The following is a 22,102-nucleotide window of genomic DNA, read 5'->3' as shown; positions in this document are numbered from 1 at the left end:
TGCTCTTGTGTACTATAGGTATATTCAGATCAGTGCGAAAGCACGGATTCGTGCTACGTAGAACACGGTCATGAGCGAGCAGTGGCGCGGGACGGAACGCTCGCGCTAGGCCAGCTGCGGACACGCAAGAGACGATTTTGCTCGTGTCAGAAGGAACGAAATAGTGCCACGTAGAAGATGAAGAGCGGGCAGTGCCGCGGGACGGAGCGCTCGTGCCAGGCAACGGACGAATCTGCTCGGGAGTTGGTACCCATCGGATTTGCGCTTACGCACTAAAACGCTGTGGTACGGCTGCGTTGATGGCTCGTAACGATCACTAGCATTCAAACTGCGCACGCTAAAAACGAAACCAGAAGTAGCTTCTGTATTTTTGTGCACATGTTGATGAATGGTTGGTCGACCAACGGCAATGATGCGACAATTGATGTCGTTGGCAATAGGTTTCGGCACGCGTTTCAGCCCTTCTAGCGTCGCGTGCAATCGACGCGATGGTGGCGCTGCCTTGTGGCACCTTGTGGTGCTTCGCTTGAGTGTCAGTTGAGTCAACTTACTTCACTGGCAGCAATTCTGTCTGCCGAGCGTTCAGTCATCAGTTGCTGCGGGAGCTTCGGCTCTCGACCAAAGCAGCAGTTGAGCTTTTTGTCGTGGAGTTTGCGACCGCAGCGTGCTATCTGCCATTCGCGCACGCCATTTACCGTCACCCGGTGTTCTTGGACCTCCTGAATCAGATCGCGGGCCCGCAACATGGCCGGCTCAGGCCAGGTGAGATATTTGCGGCTGTCCGTGCCTTGTTCGTGCGTTATACCTACCGTCCTTCTGCTCGCCAGGATCCGAAGCCGGAAGGATCGGACTCCTCCGATTACATCAAGCTGAAGGTGGTCGGCCAGGTGAGCATCGTCGGAGCCGTACGCTTTGGAAACCGCGTTCTCTTGCGCCCTGTAGGCTTAGCCTCGCGCCCCTTCGTCGAACGCCGCAGCGAGTGCGGGTGCGCGCGCGCGCGCGCGCGCTGCCTCTGGCTTGAACGCGGCGCATTTTAACGCTGGCGTTCGTTATGTTGTTTGGCCGCGTTTGATAGTTTGATTTTACTGCAAGGCGGCCTTTTTATTTTACGCACGTAGACACCAGGCTGTGCGGCTTTATCACTTGTCAAAACAGCTGTAGTTCACGGCCTGGCATCTCAGGCATACGTTGCCACGCGCATACACGCACGCAAAAGCAAAAGAAAAACATTAGGTGCTGAATCCTTTAAGTTCACTAGCACCTATACTTTCCGTGCCGGTCACCCACGTTGCGACAGTCCATTTGGGCTATGCAGCTTGAACGATGGGACACGACGTAGACAGGATACGAGGTCTGTTAGAAAAGTATCCTACCTTTGGCCGAAGAAAAAAACTGGCATAACTGGAGCGTTGGAAGCCTAATCACCCTCAAAGTAGTCCCCTTGGGACTCCACACACTTTTCCCAGCGGTGCTGCCATTGTTGGAAGCATTCCGAAAACGCCTTTTTCGGAATGAAGTTTAGCTCTGCTGTCATTGCAGCCATAATGTCCTCTCTGTCTGAAATCGCGCTCCTTTCAACGGCCTCTTGATTTTGGGAAACAGCCAGAAGTCGCAGGGGGCCATATCAGGAGAGTAAGCCTGTTGAACTACAGGAGTCTGGTTTTTCCAAAAAAAAGTGAATCAAGTGTGAGGAATGTGCAGGAGCATTGTGGTGATGGATGCGCCAATTTCCTGTTGACCTCAACTCCGGCCTTCTGCGCCGCACAGCATCACGTAGGCGAAGGAGGACATCCCTGTGGTACTCTTTGGTCATTGTTTGCCCCTGTGGTGCGTACTCGTGGTTTACCACTCAGCGGGAGTCAAAGAAAGCAGTCAGCATCACTTTGACGTTGCCACGCACTTGGCAGGCCTTCTTTGGTCTTGGTGACGTGGAATGCTTCCACTGTGACGACTGGGACTGGAATTTGGTTTTCAGGTCGCACCTGTACACTCAACACTTGCACCAGTGATTATGGTGTTCTTGAAGTCGGGATCACTTTTAGTGGAATCCAGCATGTCCTGTGAGACTTCAACACGAACTGCTTTCGCTCCATCGTGAGCAGTTTCGACATGAATTTTGCCGCAACTCTTCATGGACAATCTTCGGTGATAATGGAATTAATGTGCAGAAAAAGTGCTGATGCCCCACCTCTTTTGCAATTTCTCGGATAGTCACACGACGATCCCGTATCACCACAGCATTCACTTCAGCAATGACCTGGTCATTTCGGCATGTTGATGGCTGACCGGAGCATGGCTCACTCTCCACCGATGTGCGGCCGACTTTAAACCAGTTGTACCACTGCTTATTCTGTGTGCTGCTCATAGCATCGTCACTGAAAGCCGTCTGAATATTCCGAATAGTGTCCACTTCGCTGTCGCCCAGTTTATGGCAAAATTTGATGCAGTAGCGCTGCTCCAGTCGCTCCACCATTTTTCTTGCAATAAAAAACCTGCGTGAGCACTGCGCACTACCTCACTCAAACGCTGCGTCCCAGGGACTGACACTATCAGCAGGCGGAAAAATATTCGCGCTTGTGCACGAAGGTTCAAGGTCGACTGATGCAAGCACGCTTGTTTCATATCCTGCAAAAAAAATTAAGGTCGGATACTTTTCTAACAGACCTCGTATGTGGCAGGACACATGTCCTGTCTACTTCTCTGCTTCGTCCGTATTCACACCATCGTTACGTTGGCCTACCTGAGTGGAATCGCACCTGCTAGCCTGACAGCATGCCATTCTACCTGGTGAGTCACTCACGGAAAGTAACTCAAAATTTTCACCCGAACGTGGTACCTGAATGAACATGGCACTTTGCTAATATTCTAGACATTGTCATAACAAAATCATTTTGTGGATAACGGTCGTTCGCGCATAAACCACCACGCTGGGTAGCATGTCAGTCAAGAGTATTAGTAAATGTTCTCTGTTGCATTAGTAAGTAATAAATCTCGTGACTTCATAGAATGTTTGGGTGGTGAACAGCGCGAAAAACACTTTAGTATGCGTGGGGTACATAGTGTCTGAAGCCTTTAGGACTTTAGTAAACATAGATTGCATGAAATTTGCCTGTGTTTGTTGTCCCGTATAGTTTGTTTTGGTTTCAGCAATCGTGACTTTGCAAGTAGGGCTAAGGTCACATGAGGCACACAAAAATTGCAGTATAGGGAGCTTGCATGAACACTGGCGACGCTATGAATTCTGGGTAGTCCGCCATCTTGCCGGCCCAGGCAGCAGTCGACACAGCCACCACGTGTGCAACACGGCTAAGTTTACACAGTCGCATAATTCATGCATACGGTGCTGGCGTGATGGTATACTGTTGTGTCAGGGGCTTTAACAGCCGAACCCGAAGCAAAGCGCAGAAACTAAAGAGAGGACAGGCCAGCTGCGGCTTCTTCAGAACACCGAAGATATGCCTGCACGAGTGTGAGAAGGCAGATGAGCTCTCTGGTGACGCCTACGCAAATGACTAGCATGAATTGACTGATGCGGGATCGATGCCAGTCTGGACAAGTACAAAGTCTGTTCATGCCACTTCCTGTCAGGTGCGTAAACGATCTGCGATGTGTGGTGAGTTTGTTAGTTGATTTATTTACTGCAGCGCCTGCGTTCTCTGCTTCAGTGCAGCTGCCTGGTGCCGCGTTTGCATAGTTCTTTTGCCACTTGCACCTTGAATATACTTAAAAGTTGAGAATTGCTGCCAACACTGACTATCCTTTGTTATGCACATATAAATTCCAGGGCAGCCGTGGAAACTTTTTGACGATTGCAACCTCAGCTGGGCAACATCGCTGCGCCTGCACTATGCCTTCACATCTCCAAATCAGTCGCGCTGTCATCGTTGCAAAGCATGATTGCATCGGTGGCCGGCAGTCAGGTGCTAGAGCTGAGCTGTCAGTGAACGACTGTTTTTGGCGTGCGCGCATATTATACTGTACGCAAAGCAGCGAAATGACAGAAGGCTTCGCTGTGACCGGCCTTGCAGTGCAGCATGCTGAGGGAATGTCGCTCTTTGCGAGAACCCATACATCCACGGGTTGCTTGTTCAGACTTCGCGAATGGTTCGGGGCATAAACCACAACGGTGAAAACAAGAAGTCTCAGTATTAGTATCCTTGCCTGTGTTTTGAGGATCACTGTGTTGGCTGTGACCGTTTTCTCGCATGGCTTGCGTACGCATCCACTTGTGATAATGCTGTGGCCTTCCAAAGCTTCCCTAGCCTTCATTTGCTGCTGAGTGACAAAACTAGTTCTCCGGGTTAGACATTAACCCTTTTGCTGCCAGGTTTTTTTCTCACATCTGCACACACCCTGCCGGGTTTTTTTTTGCATTTTTGTTTCCTGGAAATTTTTTTCTAGTAATGCCCTAAAATGCTCTACAGGACATGTAGACATGTTTATTCAGGATAATCTTATAGATATTAGTTGTAATGAATGAAATCTTCCAGCACCAATCTGGCCTGTCGGATTTCCTCTTCTTACGCGGATTTTTCGGTGGCAGGGGGACTTCATCGCTGTCATCACTCGACAAGGCACTTAGGCGGGCTCCTTCCTCGTTCTCATTATCATTGGACTCCGAATTCACAAGCAATTTTGAATTTCTTCGTCCGTCAAAGCGCGGACGAGTGTGCCACATAGCCTCAGGGCTGAGGTGCGCAGACCAGAGCGAAGTGACCCGGATGTGGAATCATGCGCGCCATCTGTTGTTTATAATTTATCCTTCAAGATCTATGAATTTACGGAGTCTCTCCATAGATGGCGCTACATGTTGGCATAGTTTTTTTTACAGGAGTATTATCGGGAGCGGCGGGGGGGTGAGTTAAAAAGCCAAAACGAGTTAACTCGGGAGAGGCAGGGGGTGTGCATATGTGCTAGCCCGAGTTATCTCGGGTGTGGCAGATTAAGGGTTAATGAAAGCTGACGTTGACGGCCGGCCACATGTCAAAATCCATAGCGTAGTTGTCCGTCGGTAGCGTGAATGGGTCCACATCGCACTGCTTAGCCTTTTCCACACAGCGCGCCAGATCTTTCGGGCAGAGCGTCGATGCGTACGTTCCTGAAGAAACTGCTGACATCTTCGACAATGGGGGGGGGGGGGGGTGGCGGACAAGCAACCCTTGTTTTCTTGGTGGACAGTTGAAGACGATGCGGCACTGCATCAGTTCTCTGAAGCCTGGCTGCTCCGCGTCGGCTGCCGCTTAGGACAGCAAGATAGCGGACTACCCAGAATGTGTAGCGCCGCTGGCGTTCGTGCAAGCTCCCTATAATAGCCTCACTAGATCTTGTGCCTACTTGTGATGTCACAAACATCCTTTGGCTTCTAAAGGAGATTCGATTGAAAATTATTTGCAGTGTGCTGCCAAATCTCATATGGTTTAGGTTTATTTGAGTTTAATGTCCCAAAGCGACTCAGGCTATGAGGGACGCCGTAGTGGAGGGCTCCGGAAATTTCGACCACCTGGGATTCTTTAACGTGCACTGACATCGCACAGCACACGGGCCTCTAGCATTTCACCGTTATCAAAATTCAACCGCCGCAAGTACAACATTTTAACTAGAAATGCAGCTACCGGAGACCCAACAGGCGTCAAGTGTTTAGAGACCTATGGCAGACAGCCAGCTTTTGTTATGTGATGTTGGTGTGGCAGTGCCTGCGTAAACTCCAGTGTTTTTAGCACATGAAAGTTTGCTGCCTCCTGGCACATGGAAATGCACGCCTGGGCTAGCTTATTCCTTGCAAGAACTGAATGCATTTGATTCCTAAAGTAAGACGCATGCCGGGCCACAACGGTGCATACTTTCCTTCTGTTTCTGTATGCAAACACCTGCACAGACACCTGGGAGGAGATTAGTTGGGACTGGAGGGTGCATTGCTATGGAGACAAGGCACTGGGTCGCAAGAAGGAACAGTGGAAAGGAGGTTTAGAGCTGTAGAAGCCTTGTTTTTGCCTGTGGGGGTGTGCCCTCGTCCTTTGGCTTATGGCTCTCTGTTGTTGATCGTGTGCTGTTATGATCATTTGAAATCAGCTAGACAGCTGTGAGATGCAAGATTCGGTCAGTTGTGAGCAAGAAGCCAGTTGGTGGCTCTTTACACCCCCTCTCCTCAGGTATGAGGTCACTTTGAAACTGTAGTTTTGAAAAAAATATTCTATATTTTAAAATTTCGTTTCATCAAAGTACGCATTGATTTCTGAAGGAACTGCAACAAAATTTGTTTCTAATTTGTTTCTAATCAACATCGCTCGATACATAAGGCTCAAGTTGTAACCCGCTGCACATCTCGCAGAACAGACACTAAAGGTTTTGTGTAAAAATAATTAGCTAATTTTTGTATCATTGCATATTTTTACGTCTCATTTTTCAGTTCACACTAAAATTGATGCTTCTTATCATATATGTTTGTTTTTGTTTGTGTTTATAACTTAAAGTGACTGCAACGAATTAAGTCACCTGTAAATGTTTTCAACACTTAGAAGCGATGCTAAGAAGCATTCACGCCTAGTATGAGTCTTTGGAGCTGAGCCGGCAATTCATGAGATTTTAAAAACTGTGTTTTTTAAAATGCGCGGGCCGATTGGTGTCTTCGTAGTGACCTATTTTGAAACTAAAATGATGAAAATAGACGTCACTAGTCTCGTAACGTTGGCAGGCCACCACACGCTGTCATTCGCTGGAGCCGTGGCAGCCACGACATCACGGCACACTTCCGGTAGCCGTGAAAATCGTCTGCTCGTGCCGCCACTCGAGCCAGGGCACTGCCTTTGCACATACGGTTTCAATTTACCTCTGCCGCCTCTTTCTGTCGGGAGTTCGGGAGCGAGACGCCAGAGATGCTGCGGCTGGGTGCAACAACTGGAAGTCTTAGACTGAATGTTAGTGAATGACGTAATCATGAGTGGGGCCCAGTCCCAGAGCTGTTTTCTGTATTTTCTTGCAGAATGTGTTCTGTTCAGTGTTTGTTTGCAGTAATTGGGTGAGGCACCATCTATGCCACGTGCACTCATTGGTTCTCTTGGCCCCGCCGCGGTGGCTCACTGGTTACGGCGCTCTGCTGCTGACCCGAAAGACGCGGGTTCGATCCCGGCCGCGGCGGCCGAGTTTCGATGAAGGCGAAATTTTAGAGGCCCGTGTACTGTGCGATGTCAGTGCACGCTAAAGAACCCCAGGTGGTCGAAATTTCCGGAGCCCTCCACTACGGCGTCTCTCATAGCCTGAGTTGCTTTGGGACGTTAAACCCTGATAAACCAAACCAAACCTAATTGGTTCTCGCCTGTGTTTGCACACGAGTGGTGCAGTCTGGAGCTTTTCCGTTTTTGATACATGCAGGATGGAAACGAGATCCACTTCAAAGTGAAGATGACTACGCAAATGGGCAAGCTAAAGAAGTCGTACAGTGAAAGAGTGGTGAGTTTGGTTGCCAGGACTCGGGCACTAGTGCACTGCTGTTGTGAACAGAAGGTTTAAATAGGAAACTGTTTATTGAGGTAAAAGCCAGTCTCTACATCCCAAGCATGTAATTGAGTTTCACTTGATTTCTACCCAAGCACTGGCTTTCTCTGAAAACATTTTCCTATGCAAATGAGTGAACTAGTACACCATGGAAACAGGCAGCTGCTGTGAAATGTAAATTAAAGGGATACTGGACCAAACTTTTGGAGCTGCTCTTTAACATGTAAGCAAGAGCTTGACTGCTAAAATTGATAAATCCGCAAGCATTTTAGCGAAAAAGGCGGGTAACACATCTTTTTTTCGCGATTTATTGCCGTATCGTTGCACCTGCGGCCGCCTGTGGAAGCTGCAACTAGACGTCATTACACACATGTGCCCACCGTTCCCGCAAAAGCACGATTGCCATCGCTACTCACGGCTTTTCCAGTTTTTAGTTTTGCATCAGCTGCTCGTTGTCTGTCTCACGGCGTACACAGATATGTCGAGACGTTAATCGATGCTGCCTACATGCCATAACCGTATGCATGCTTACATACTTTAAATGCAGCTATTTTTTCCGGACCTTACTCCATTTCTAACATTCTCACTTTTAAGACAGGTGCGATGGTGTTTAGACTAGTGGCGCCATCTGGTGGTTAGGAGGGGAACCTTGTTGTCAACAAACCGACGCCCCTCTTAGCCTAAAGGGGGCAGAATGTCACACTAAATAAAAAGTAAAGCAAATTTATTACTCATACATTTTCTTATGGGTGACAGGAGACGAAGTGAAAGACTAGTGGCCCATTTGTGGCCACTGAACGCACACACTGAAGAAGGCAGTTACAAGGACGAATCTAGTCTGAAGCGAGGCTTCATGCATTGAAGGGCGCCGTCATACTTGTAACCGCGGGAATGCAGTGGGGGTGACATGACGTCGCTCTTCGCCTCGCGCCGGCCAGGAGGGCTTGGTGCACACTCGAGAAAAATCGAAAATAAAACCATCCACTGAAAAATATGTGTAGTGACGACTAGATTTGGTGTAATCACATTCTGAGAATCAATTTTCAGTGTTTTTGCTCAATTTTAAGATTTTGCTTTAAACAAGGGCCTCATGGTTGATTCTTAAGGACCTAAGTGTTATCGCCCTCTAGCTTGGTTTTTTAGCATTCACTGTTGGACACTGTCAGACAGTGCCTCTTCAAGCTCCATCAACAGCATCAATATCTAATACTACAGCAACACTGGCATTTTCAATTCCCATTGAGTCGTGGGCATCAAACTCAGTTGGGATCGGCCAGTGTCGCACAGCGGCTTTCAGTGACCATTGAGCTTGGGCATGGACTCAATGGAGGTTCATGAATGGCCATCAGCATCTCAAGGGCAATTGAGAACAACTCACTGTACATTGAAAAAACAACGTATATTAACTCGAAATGAACAAAAATATTTTTTTATTCGGTAGTTGTAATGACAGCTCCGCAGAACGTCCAGCGGTCAGATTTAAACAAGTTGTGGCATTCTCAGAAGAGGTAGGATCAAATGAATGGTTGTAATCAATAGAGGATACAAAGTGATTGCAATCAATAACCAGTCAATGACGATTGATAGCAATTAATGACAAATAGCTAATTAATGTGTGTTAATGAAGGCAAACGCGAGGCTAGTTAAGAGCAAAGGGTATTGAAGAGAAGCAAAGAGAGATGACGAGTGCTGCGGAGGCGTCAATGCTTTCACATTCTCCTAATGCGGGTTGTGGCAGTGATCTCTAACGTTTTTCGCCTTTCGGCATACTTTCTGACAACCGAGACCAAGAAGTGCCCCACAATTGCTGCAAATGAACACTACGAAGACGGTCACTGATCTGTGGCAGCTTTGCCGGCGAAAAGTAAATGCTTCTGAAACAAAGTGCGCATCGCTGCCCATTGTCACCCCGCTATCGCTGTCTCTAGATTGTGCCAAATTGTGAAGTATTTGAGCAGCTTGTTCAGAAAAAAAATTTGTCAAAATAGCACTTACCTCAACATTCGGCTATTTTACTCAACTTCATTTCGATTTTTTTTTTTTTTTCAGTGCTGCTACCCCTAGCGCCATCTGTCAGATCACGTGCTCACTCCTCACTGAACGATCATTTAAATTTGTCATGTGGCAGCGGTGCATCTGGATGGCCCTCAAACCGATGGCCATTGAGATTACCTGTGTGGCAGGATATGAGTAGTTTTCTTTGCAGGAGCAGCCAGAAAATCCAAATCATGAAACAGTTTTACAAAATATGTGATATTTTTCCTTGCAAAAAGATAATGCATCTCACCACGTAGTGCAACTAGCATCACAGGAACATGCTACTTTTTTTATCTTGGCAGTGAAAGCGCTCAAAAGGACAAGGACGACAGAAAAGGAAAGACATACAAAGCGCTTAACTGATTTTATTTCATGCGAAAAACAACTTTATACTCGTAGTAATCACCTGCGCATGCTTACAAGAACATTACCAACGAGTGATATGTAGCTGGCACGTTCTTTGTTCTTTCAGATAACCCGCATGCCCGATGTAAGATAGGACATCTCTTTATCCGACAACAAAATTGACGGAGCGCTTACGCAATCATCGCCCGCTCGTGCTATCTCAAGAGCCTCCACAATCTTTTTTTAACTGTAGAGAGGTCGTGTCAAAAACAAATCATAGAATTTTTCTTTCAATGTAAACCTGGCAAAATTAATAACTGCTCATGCCTGGAATGAGCACCATTGAGCTGCAATTCATTGATCTGTACTGTATGCTGCTGTTTTTTTTTTGTTTTTTTTTTTTCTTAAGATGGAGTGACCTAAAAGTGGTCGTGCTGCTGTGAAGTATTGAGTGTTAAAACTGTGTTATGTTGCGCTGGTATTTGGAATGGCAAAGATGGGCTGGTGTCCCCGAATTCAGTTTGCTTTTACACGGGCCGACCCCATGTGTTGTGTGGCCGTGCTCTGTGCACACTGTTTCTGGCTGGTGGTAGGGGACATCACCGGATAGTTTGGACTGTTCGCTGGCTAGGTTCTGCCTACATACCCATGTATGTGGAATTATTCGTTTTATGACTTTGCATTGATGGATCGCTGGGAGTCCTAGTACCGCTCTTGTTGAAGCGGTTCTGCATTATGTGATGCACCACTGTACCGTCAGGAACACTGTCATATAAATATGGGGCCAGCTGTGGAGCTTGTATTTCTGTGAAAAGCTTCTACACAGAGTGAGGATTGCAGGGTGGGAGAGTTTGCTAGACAGCATTGTATATGAAACTTGGGAAAAACCCACCTAGGTGCAAATAATTTCACAAGGACACAAAAAGAGACGAGGAGACAACGGACAGGTGCCACGGACAGGTGTCCTTGTGAAATTATTTGCACCTAGGTGGGTTTTTCCCAAGTTTCATGATGCAAAACCAAATAGCCCGTCAACATGCCTTACTAAGCATTGTATAAGTGAACAGTGCAAAGTAGACTGAGCACAAAGAGGACATGAACACAAGTGCTGTGTTTGTGCTCTGCGTACTTTATGCTGTTCGCTTGTACAGTGCTTTCCGCAAAGATCTAAACGTGCTGAAAGAAAGCGGGAATAACTTTTGGCTTTGAATCTGCACGAGTGTTTCAAAACACATTGAACATCAATAGTACTCTCTGGCTTGACAAATACGAAGGTGCAAAATGTGACTGGCAGAGGTGCACAGGACATGAGTGTGGAAACACAAGGAATGTATGTGTGGTACAGTCAAACCCAGTTATGATGAACGGCATGATTCAACGCAGTTCGTTTGTTATATGAAATAATTCGATATACCCGAACCCGCTTAAACAAACTTTAGTACACAATTTGTTGTGTACGAGGTTGCAAACAGTGGACCGAAAACGCGCTGACGGAAGAAGAACCATTTCACTCATCCTGAATTCTCCTCCAAAAGTAATTTATTGGCGAGAAATGTAGGTAGGTAGTAATTTTAGTAATCTTCAGTAGGTAGTAATTTTTTTTCATGAACACTGCGTTCAGTTCCATCAATGAGAATCGCATATTCGACACGTGACGTCATGTCAGCGAACTCCTGTTCATTTCCCTGTGTTCTCTGACAGTATTGTCACAGCACATCGCTAGCAGAAACGGCATTGCAAAGCGTCGGATGAGGGCGATCGTCTTCGGAGCAGTCCGGAGGCGGCTCCTCAGGGGTGGCCAGACACCAGCACACTGAAAACAATTTCAGAGTTCAACACGTTCACTATCACAGCTATGTGGCAGTCAGCCGTCAAGAAAATCCTCGGAAGGCAACTTTTGTTTGCACAGCTTTTGGACCACCGACGAGTTCTTCCCTTAGCGTGGCGATGCCTATGTCATCTTGCGCTGTGCGCTGCACTCACAGCTTCCGGGCCCTCATGACACAGTCCAGCATGATGGAAGCAGTCCTCTCGAGCCAATGGTTCCGAGCATATCGAGTCACGTTTTGCCGGTGCAACTGATCGCAGTCAGCGAGTAATCAGCTCATCATTATCTTTTATCTAAGGCGCTCTTTGGCCTTAGATGCCCTTGCACCAAAAAGCCTGGCATCATCATCATTATTGATGATAAAAAGTATATTTCGCTATCGAGCAGTCAGCTGCGGTGTGGGCCGAAATTGCTCTATGGGCCACATTGCAGTGCCGCAAAAAAGTCTGAATTTTCAGTCGTCGACTGTACAGCACACTTTAGATACAGTCAAGCCCATCTATAATGAACCTGACAGTCATGTGAATCGCGTTCATTGTATGCAAGGCTTGTAGTAAGTGGACTTCCCATGTTACTGCAAAAAATACCAAGTCAGTCCTTTATGCACGTCTGGTTATTCAAATGAGACCCTGTAACGGTGTTGTCCAAGCTTTCCAGCACAGTCGCATGCTTCTTGTGATACCCTTGCTACCAACAAGCTGCTTCAAGGACGCAATATAACTAATCGCTCTGAAAGCGCTCACAGTATCAAGTGGTAGGTTGGCCTCCTCCTCGTCAGATTCCTGGAAGTGCGAGAGGGCTCATTCTTTGCGCACTATTATTTTTGTTAGTGTGCAGCCTTCAGATGTCAGCATCATTCGCACCAGTGAAGTCATCCCAGGCGACGCCAGGTCGGGCCAGCTGCGCGTTAGTGACGTTCCCACAGGTCCACTTGCGTCCGATAGCGTGGGGATTCGACGCCGTCCTTTTTGGTTTTCATAAATGCTGCCTTACGGAAGCAGTTCTTGATGTACTTCGCAGTCAGCTGATGCGACGTTGTCATCCTGCGGAGGGAGCAGAGAAATTCAAACTAGGACATTGCAGCACGTGTTTGTTCTGTTGCTATCAGTATATGCGCTGGTGACGCGCCGCCGACAGGACCCCTTGAGCACATGCCCAGTGGCTGGTCTCGCTCTTCGCATTCTGTGGCAGAAGAGCGTGCCCACCGCAGTGGGGGAAGCCAGCACGGTTGTCGAACACGAGAAGGGCCCGCCCAGTTTCCTTTTCGCCATGTCATTGTTGAACTCAATTAGCCGCTCGGCGAACCAGTCGCCTGTACCCCCTCATACCCCCGCTGAACTTATGATTAGTGGCACACTCTTGAAATTAAGAAAAAAAGTTGCACATCATCCAGGCCTTTGTGTCACGCCTGCAGAATATGAGAAAGTAGTTAGCGAAAGCTCTGTGCCTGGAGAGTCTTCCCAGTGACAAACTGTGATCGCCGGTCCCTGCCTTTCGTGCCCGTGCACTGAAAGCTGGTAGCATTAAGCTTACTGCGCTTTCCACCAGCGCTGGGAGCATCTTTTCAAGGCATGCATTTTTGATGGCTGCATCTGGAAAAAAGTTCCGTTGGCATTGCGTACATCTCATAATTCTCATTTGTTATTTTTGTTTTGGTTGCTTTTTTTGGGGTGGCCGCATTATTTCTGTAGAGAAAGGGGAGGAGGTGACAAGGAGGCCAGAAGGCTCTTGGCGCTCTCTGCTCCTGCAAGAAGCGACAGTTCACAACTCTGGATCCATGCTTGCAGCGCCTCCTCGTTTGCTGTAACCGAGCTGTGCAGCCACAGTTCGTTGTATTTGGGACGCAGTGTAATTACCCTAATAAATATTTTGATAGTAGCATTGGCCTCATTCATGATGAGCGGTCATTCGTTACAAGTATGGCCACTATATGTGAGCTCGACTGTAGGTTACAAAATTGTAGGATGAATGTTTATTTGATGGATTATTCAGGTACTACAATACAACATTTTGGGCGAGTTGGTTACCTACATTCATTATTACAGCGCAACGCTGGCACAAAACAAGGGGGAGACACAACAGCGCTATTCAGGTGGCAACTGTGCAGAATTTGAAGATATGTTGATTTGTTTGTGGCTTGAAAATCCCAACGTGCAACATAACATACATACATCTACTACTGCTGTGTGATTGCTTGTCGTCATGTGAAGAACTGGCTTGAGTGGCAGTCATGAAGCGAGCTGCAGGTTAGTAATTCGAAGCAGCTACGAGACATGGGGTGTGGGGATGTAGCACAGGCGCATGGGAAAGAGACTCTGGTGGGTGCAGGCAACAGGGCACTGCCAAGGTGCGGTGTATTATGGTGGTGTTGCGTTCCTCCAGAGGACAGTTACTCTGGACTGCAACCAGACACTGCAATGATGTGGTCCCACCTTGCATGAGTAGGACACCCTTTGTTCTCTGCCCTGCACATGCCCTGGCTTCTGTAAGTACTTGCTGGCATGGCTGCAAGTGCAACAGATGAATGGCTTGCACATTGTTTCCTCCAAAAAACACGGTGAATTCTCACTTGTCTGGATTTTGCAGCTTGTGCAATATGTGTTGGTCCTGAGATCTGTGGGCGCACTGACCTTGACATTGTCGTCCTTCCCTGTGCAGGCGATGTCCGTATCGTCCTTGCGTTTCCTTTTTGATGGAAAGCGCATCAGTGATGACGAGACGCCAAAGCAGGTGAGTGGAGCTGCAGGGAATGTCTTCATGCGTGTCACTTTTCGGTCATGTGGGGTAATTCTGTGTGTGTTAGTTGCATGTGGCTGAATGACAGCAGTGCACATCACTACGCATAGTGAGAACTGTTCTGTCAAAGTTGGCCATTGAATGGCTTTGTGGGCAAAAATTGTATGAAGTTTCTTTTGAGTGTTTCCCAAGTTTGCAGAAAGCAATATTTAATAGCAACGTAGGGAAGGCTGAAGAAAAATTGCTACCACTTTGGTGGGTGAATGAAGACCTCAGTTTAGGAAGGCCATTGTTGCACCATCGTTCGTTCATGGACAGTCTTCCTGTAGTGCATTAGGCCTTTGGTTACTATTTCTGAAATTACCGTGTTTACACGATAGTAAGTCGACCCCCCCCAAATCTCATCTAAGGGGCAAAAGAAGAAGAAAAGCGTCATGGGCACATTCCACTACAAAAATGAATTGCGCCATTGTCCGCATTAGTGCTGCAGTCATCATCACTGCTGCAGTCGTACAGCTCATTGTTAGTGATAGTCTAGAGAAATCCCGCACTTCACTAAACAACCGCAGCACATCAGCGTCCTGGGAAATCCCGCACTTTGCAAAGAACCCCACCACAACATCACGTGGATAAGCTGAAAAGTTTGCTTAGCTGTAGCCATTCAAAAACGGCGGACTTGCGGCCTGGCGCGCAGATCGTTTCTTCGGCGCAAAGAATGACAGCCATCTAGAATGTAGCCATGAACGAGCACCAAATGCTTACTGGACCTGGAGCACTAAAGACGATTGACGAAGCACTGCAGTAAAAACTGGTCAGACCTGGCCGACAGTCTTGTCGAATGCGTCAAATAGAGCCAAAGAGAAACTACGTGTGAGCGGCGTCGGCTCTTTCATCAGCTACAGATACTCCCTTTTAGCGCTGCCGTTCTGAGTGGGGGTGCCACCACGATTGAAACAGCGGCTGATTCCGTCAACTATCGACACTCCCATGATCACTGAGTGTGCAATTAAAAGTAAGAAATAACAAAGAAAAATCTTTCAAACAAGTGCGCAGAATAGCCACATGCTATTGGGTAGTGCCATAGAGCAAATATAAAATGCAGCCACTGTGTAGCATCCCTGATATCTCACTTTTGTAGCCTTTATTAATGGTGCCATGCTAAACAAGAGATAAACACATTTTCCCCGTTTAACCGCGGCTGACACAGTTCAAAACCGCCGGACCCCACCCAGTGATCGCGTACGCTACCGAGCGCACGCCGTCCACGATGGGCCTTGCTCTGGGGGAACAAAGGAACAACACACTGGCTGAGACAAACAAGGCATTTATTTCTACAACAACAGTAACGCCAGCTAGCAACAAAATACGCTCAGAAATCGAGGACGTCCGACTCACCAGCACGGTTACGAGCGAACTTTCACCCACGCTAGGGCAAAGGAAAACTCCGAGGCTGGACGACCCGGGCTGGTGGGAGCATGTTCTGACCAGGAGGCGCCCGCCGACGAAGAGCGGAGCCGCGCCCGACATGACCGCGCGCTTTGCCGGTGCCGAGCAGACAAGGCCAGTCTCTCCCCCGCGCGCGAGCGCCCTCCCCTGTTAGTTAAAGTAACATAACTAAGGAGGGTGCATTGCGGGGAAGCTAACCACAGAGAACAAGGTGAGGGTGCATTGCGGGAAAGCGAACCACAGGGGACGAGTGCGTCCCCACACCCCTCAACTGCGGTTTTTCAAATTTAAAAGGAAAAAAAAATAGGTCGACATACAATCATATAAACACGTTATTCCTTGCTGTTCAACATGTTATGAGCCAAAGATTCGTTAAAATTGTTTCCAGGTGTTTTGGTAACTTCTGCTAAGTTCATAACCTCATGCTGAAGCTTGATGCATCTGATGGCAATGGACATAATGCTGGACACGATGTGCTTCATTAAAATTTGTTACGAGGAATATCCATGAGAAACGCTTGTTGTGAGAGTTTCTTTGACATGGCATGAGCTCACATTTAGGACACATGCTTTGTTAAGTGAACTCATGTATATTTTGTGGGCACATATGTATGGGCCTATTTGCAAAATCCAGTTCCACTAGAGTAACTCGAGCACAAAGCAGCAGATGCCCCGCAAAAGAGGCCCTCCAGCCAACGGCGCGAATCTGTTTTCGTGAAGCTGCGGTTAATCCGATTAAAGGGACACTGAGGAGAGCTCTATTAATATTTTTTTTATAGCAGCATCCGATAGTTCGGCCTTTCATGGCTTTGTTGCCACTTGGCCGGCAGCGAAAGATGCATTTATTTTTAAGAAGTTTGGATTCGAAGTTGAAAAAGTTTTTCCCGCCGCTCTGATTCAAACTTGGGATTCTCCTATGACGACACAGGACTAAGTGACGTGAAACATGACGTGCACATGACGTAACGCAGACTCTGTGATTTCTGGCGGCCAGCAGTGCGGCCCAGCAGCAGCCGAAAAGAAAGCTACCGCCGGCCGCACGTTGAAGGCATCTATCGGCTATTGCGGCCGTCGCTTCGTTTACGTTTGCACCGGCGTTTTGCCAGCGTTACAATGGATCCCGTTCTCGAAGTCGTCAACGAAGTTCTCGCAAATAGACACCTTTAGCATACCGTGTACCTTGTTACCGTTAGCGGAATACCGGGAGCCCGCCTACCACTGCGAGCAGGCGCTGATTGGTCCCGATGCTGCAGGAGCGCGCGTAGCTGTCGGGTACATGGCGCCATGTGGCGACGTCAAGGAGATTTGCGCATGCATTTGCTGCGCCTCAGTGATTCGTAGCTTCTCGTGTCCTAGTGTTGCTAGAACTATTGATTCTAGCAACACTGTTTTGTTATATGACGTCATTACGCTTGTACTTGCGAGTTTGGCCTGTGGCGGCGATACCTGTATTTTGGTTCTTTCTCTTTTCTACGTTACAAGAGCTTTGTTGTCAGTATGAGTGGCGTTTTTGTAATCAGGAGCTGGTATTCTGTCGATGTAAGTCAACTTCAATTTCTCCTCAGTGTCCCTTTAAGGGAACTTGCTTCAGAACAAATTTTTTTGTTTGTATTTTACCCTTCTGAATTTTGGCAAATCATACATTGGAAATGTAAGGACATTTTTGTTCACCTATTTGTTGACGGTATAAACTTAAGAAAGCAGTGACAAATATGTCTTTTTGCTCACTAGGTTGCATTTTATGCAATTAAAGTGTGCCATATATTAAAGTTCCTGAAGTAAGAATTGACGTTTAAAAATTTCATATGCAAGCAACGTCTGCCTTCGGTGTGTCTGTTGCAAGCAGACAGTGCTGCAACTGGCTACCGCTTTGTGCACATATGCCTGCTCTGGCAACTTTCACCACTGCGATTCTGAATGGGATGCTGAACGGTCATTGAATCGACGCTTTCATGATATCACTAAGAAATTGGAGAGCTGCACGTGCACAAAGTGCATGGCATAAGGAGCGCTGTCTGCGCGGCTGTTCTGCTGACGTGATGCAGCCCTCAATTCTGATCTGCTCACAACGCAGACATGTCGACAACATTTTGAAAAAATCTTGTATGTGAGCAACGTCTGCCTTCGGCATGTGTCTGTTGCGAGCAGCCAGCTCTGAAACTGGCCACTGTTGTGCACGTGTGCACCTGCTGTGGCCACTTCTGCCACCGTGGCCATGAATGAAGTGCTACACTTTAGTGCTAATACTTAAAGGTGCAGTGAAGAGGAATCTGAACCCGTCTTTTTGCCATGGGAACTCAATCTACACGTTCCGAGCATTCTTAGAAACTTCGACTTATTGCCCTGTGTGGCCAATTTCCCTAATTGAATCGAATTAACGTCCGGCTCCCGCCTTTTTTTTTTTTTAATTCTCCCCGTACGGTGGGCGGAGTCGACCAACACATGGAGTGCCTTTCAGCCAGCTCCGTGGAGGCTTTGCTTTTGCTTTGTTTTGTTTTTTAGGTTTCCGTGAATAAATAGTACCATTTGCAGATAGCCTAGCCGCAAAACAAGCCCGCAAAAATAAAAATATGCGCAGATGGTTTCGCGTATTACTACGTATTACTACGCCGATGGCAGAGCGGCAAGCCTCCACGGAGCTGGCTGAAAGGCACTCCACGCATTGGTCGACTCCGCATCCGCTCTGTCGCCTGCAATGACGGAAGTAACCAAAATCTCTTCCTTGTAATTTTTGGATGCTTCTCCCCATAGCACTCTAGTATTGTGGGGAAGCCACCGCGGCGGCTGGTTGTTTCGGTGTTTTTGCTTTATAAGCTGCATTTCCCAGACCCTGAAAAAACTCTCCTTGCCCTTATGCACCGTGAAGAAACTTAAGCGTTTCTCCTCTTCACATCGCATCCCTGCAAAAACGGCCGTTACGAATGCTAGCGCGCCATTTTTATTTTCTTGTTTTGGTGGTGCTTCGCCTCGGTGCACGTAGTCATCGCAGGGAAGCCACCACCGCGGGAGACTGCAGCAAAAATGTCGCGTGCCCTCTTGTTCGGCCCACTTGTATGTCTGCACATGTGCGGTTGATCAGTAAACATTTTATACGACCGCAAATTTTTGAAATTTTAAACACAGTAGCCGGAAAATCATGTTTCTGGGAGCGTAATGTCCGCAGCCGTAGCCTCGTGGTAGAGCACCCGCTTCGGCTTCGGGAGGTGGTGGGTTCGACTCCCGCCACCGGCCGGGTACCCACCGGTTTTCTCAAAATGGGTACAAGCTATGACCCGGCCTGGTGCTCGGCTTACTAGGGCTGCATTGCTTGGGAAAGGAGCCTGCGCCTTGAAATCCCGTCACTGTGGGCAAGGAGTCGTGCTGACATAGTTGACAAGATCAAAGCAAACGAATAGTCGTGTGGACAAAGCGAAAAAGGGCCACAAATTGGGCTTATGCCACACGAGGTGGACTTATGGTAGCTTGGCGGGGGAACTTATCACTCATCCGTCAAGGCAACTGTTGGTCTAAGACCCTTTTCCCAAGCATTTCACCCTAGAAGAGCCGAGCACCAGGCTGTACCCATCAAAGAAACCGGTGGGTACCCGGCGGCACTGGGGGTCGAACCCAGCACCTCCCGAATGCGAGGCGGATGCTCTACCACAAGGCCACAGGGACGTATCAGCAAGGTTTCACTGTGTTTGTCTGCATTGCTGCAACAGTGCAAGACACTGCAATCGTAAAAGTAGCTGACTTGTGTTCAGCATCACAGTTTTTATTTATTTTGAGCCTGTGTTCACCGATGATGTTAGGCAAGAGGGAGAAAGGCTTGTAGATCTTGAAACAAGCAAGAACAAAGAAGCGCAATGTTTATGAATGAAAATCGCCTCCTTTGCCCTTGCGTGTCCCCGTAAGCAGTCGTTAATCTGTTTTATCTGCCACCCCCCTGCGATGTTAGGCTAGCAAGTCCACGGGGATTGACCACATCATGAGAATGTCTGCACCATTGGCTGGGGGGCCTCCTTTGATGGGCATTTTGCACTTTGTTCTTGAGTTGTATCCAATTATGGGAGCCAGTGTGTCACTATGCTTGCCTGTTGTGCTGGGGCTCTGGACTCTGGGACCAAATGTAGGGAGTTGGGATTTGCAATATTAATTTGTGACGGAACAGCACAAAACACCGGGACAAGAGACAAGCGCTGCTGTTCCATCACGAATGAGTAACCAACATGCCCTAGCTGCTGTCCTAGCAATATTAAGTAGTACATCTGTGTAAAAAAAGAAATCAAAGCAGTCAAAAGAAAACCACCAGCCAACCATTGTTCATACAGGCCACTTTACTGTCCACACACCACCATTCTAAATCTGCCATCGATTGAGGTGCTGTTTGTCAAGGGGACCTCGAGGGCAGCTGCATCCAAACTCTGTCCTGGCTGTTGGAGAAAATTGCGTTTAAAGTACTTTTTTTTCCCCTATTCAGTTGAGACTCATGACATCCAGAGCGAAAGGGACCCCATGATCACACGAGAAATTGCCTAGCCTTGGGGATCCACGTAAAAAAAAAGCCATCTTATGTCACTGCAATGTGTGTGCCAAATTGGCCATATCATCAAAGAAGCAGATACATGCGTTAGTGCCTCAGTAGTGTGCCTGGTCAACAAGGAAATAAGATTAACCCTCTAAGAAGCTTTGTACACAATTTGAACATTGCCACCTTGCAGATTTTTTTTTTTTTCTTCAGGATGTGCCCTAGCAATTGCTAGTTTCTTTGATTCAGGTGAATTTAGCATCCTTCACTTTGCAAATAATACTTTTTTTGATAATTAGCAAACACTGCAACAAATATTTTGCAAAACAGTGAGCTTGGTAGCACATCTTTCAAAATTTTCTTGCCTACAGGTTTTTCCTGTGCATCTTTAAAACGCTAAATGTTTCATGGTCCCTAGGTTGATTTCATGAATCCTGGCATTCTAATGTTGTAGCTTTCCAATTACATGACCAATTTATATTGAATTTTGTGCTCGTGTAAAAAAATTGCCCATTGGCACTTTTCAGTTGAAAACTAGTGAGTTGGCTTTCCTGAGGACTAAATATACTACTTGAAGCCATAAAATGTTTTGGATAAAAGTCTGAAAGGGTGAAACTCTTGTGAAGCGCAGATATACCTATATATATTGAAAGCATGGTGTGCTGGCACCTTTTGTTTATTCTATGCAAAATGTCGTGGGTGCATGTCTTGTTTCATTGCTGGTGGGTATATAGTATGTGGTCTTCACTGAAACGCGGTCAGCCATTCCAGTTTGTGTTGTTTCTACTGACTTTATTCTTGTAAAGTGTACTCACCTCAACACTCTGTTGCAATGCTTTGCAGCTGGAAATGGTGAACGATGACGTCATTGAGGTGTACCAGGAGCAGACGGGGGGCTTGCGAGTAGCGGCTGCAGTCTCTGGCATCAGGCCGGCTTCCTAGGTTGCGAACGCAGCCATAAAAAAAAACATCTTCACATTTTACCTTTCATCAAATAAAGCTTTCATTCATTCTTTCACATCACCCTTTTTGTCTACAGCTGGTTGTGCGAGTGGAGACATCGGCTCCCTGTGCATCTGCATTTGATGGACTTGGAAACATCGTCAGCACCTCTTGGATGTGGCGTCTGTACTAGAGTGTAGTGTGTGCATTCATCATCATCATCAGCCTGACTACACCCACTGCAGGGCAAAGGCCTCTGGTAGAAATTTGGGGTCAGGGACATGCATACTTAAACTTAGTGGGCACTGATCATAACATACCATAATTTCGGGCCCCGTATGTCTGTTTTAATCATTTCATGTTCGCCATAGAAAGTAGCCAGGAGTGCGTGTAGATTCCCTGGCAGTGGTTGAAGCAGCAGCACACCTAATTTTAGTTGCATTTTCCTCTTTCAATTGCTGCGTTCAACATGAAATGCATGGATCACTGTAATGTGATCCACGCGCCTACAAGCGAGTCTTCCACAGAAATTAGCGCCTCTGGATCCGAGACAGTATTAGGGTGGAAGCAGGGCACGAGCTGTCTCCAACCTCTTCCGCAAACATGCCGTGCAGCATGCGTCTCGGACTCTGCGCTCAGGGGCTGCAATAAAAAATTAGCAGTGGCTTAGCTCTAACCTGGAGTGGTGCGATAGCTACAGCTGGCCGGGTGGAACTCGCCGATTCGAATCGCGAAGTCGTGGAGAGCGTTGCGGGAGAGGCTTTCGCCTCA

The 22,102-nt window shown here is 47.4% G+C and overlaps 1 protein-coding gene across 1 annotated transcript; it reads left to right on the top strand.

Annotated features, from left to right (window-relative positions):
- The first annotated feature begins 510 nt into the window (after positions 1–510).
- Positions 511–21,407, top strand: LOC149345119 (small ubiquitin-related modifier-like). Its single transcript, XM_089546441.1, has 5 exons — positions 511–762; positions 828–887; positions 7,369–7,446; positions 14,360–14,431; positions 21,233–21,407. Exons 1-5 carry the CDS (start codon positions 745–747, stop codon positions 21,329–21,331), a joined length of 327 nt encoding a protein of 108 aa, XP_089402567.1. The 5' UTR covers positions 511–744; the 3' UTR covers positions 21,332–21,407.
- The last annotated feature ends 695 nt before the right edge of the window (positions 21,408–22,102 follow it).

The sequence above is a fragment of the Amblyomma mixtum genome, chromosome 5 (genome assembly GCF_055824585.1).
Source record: "Amblyomma mixtum isolate Tamu chromosome 5, ASM5582458v1, whole genome shotgun sequence".
Classification (NCBI taxonomy): Eukaryota; Metazoa; Arthropoda; class Arachnida; order Ixodida; family Ixodidae; genus Amblyomma; species Amblyomma mixtum.
This window is presented reverse-complemented; position numbering and strand designations above follow the sequence as displayed.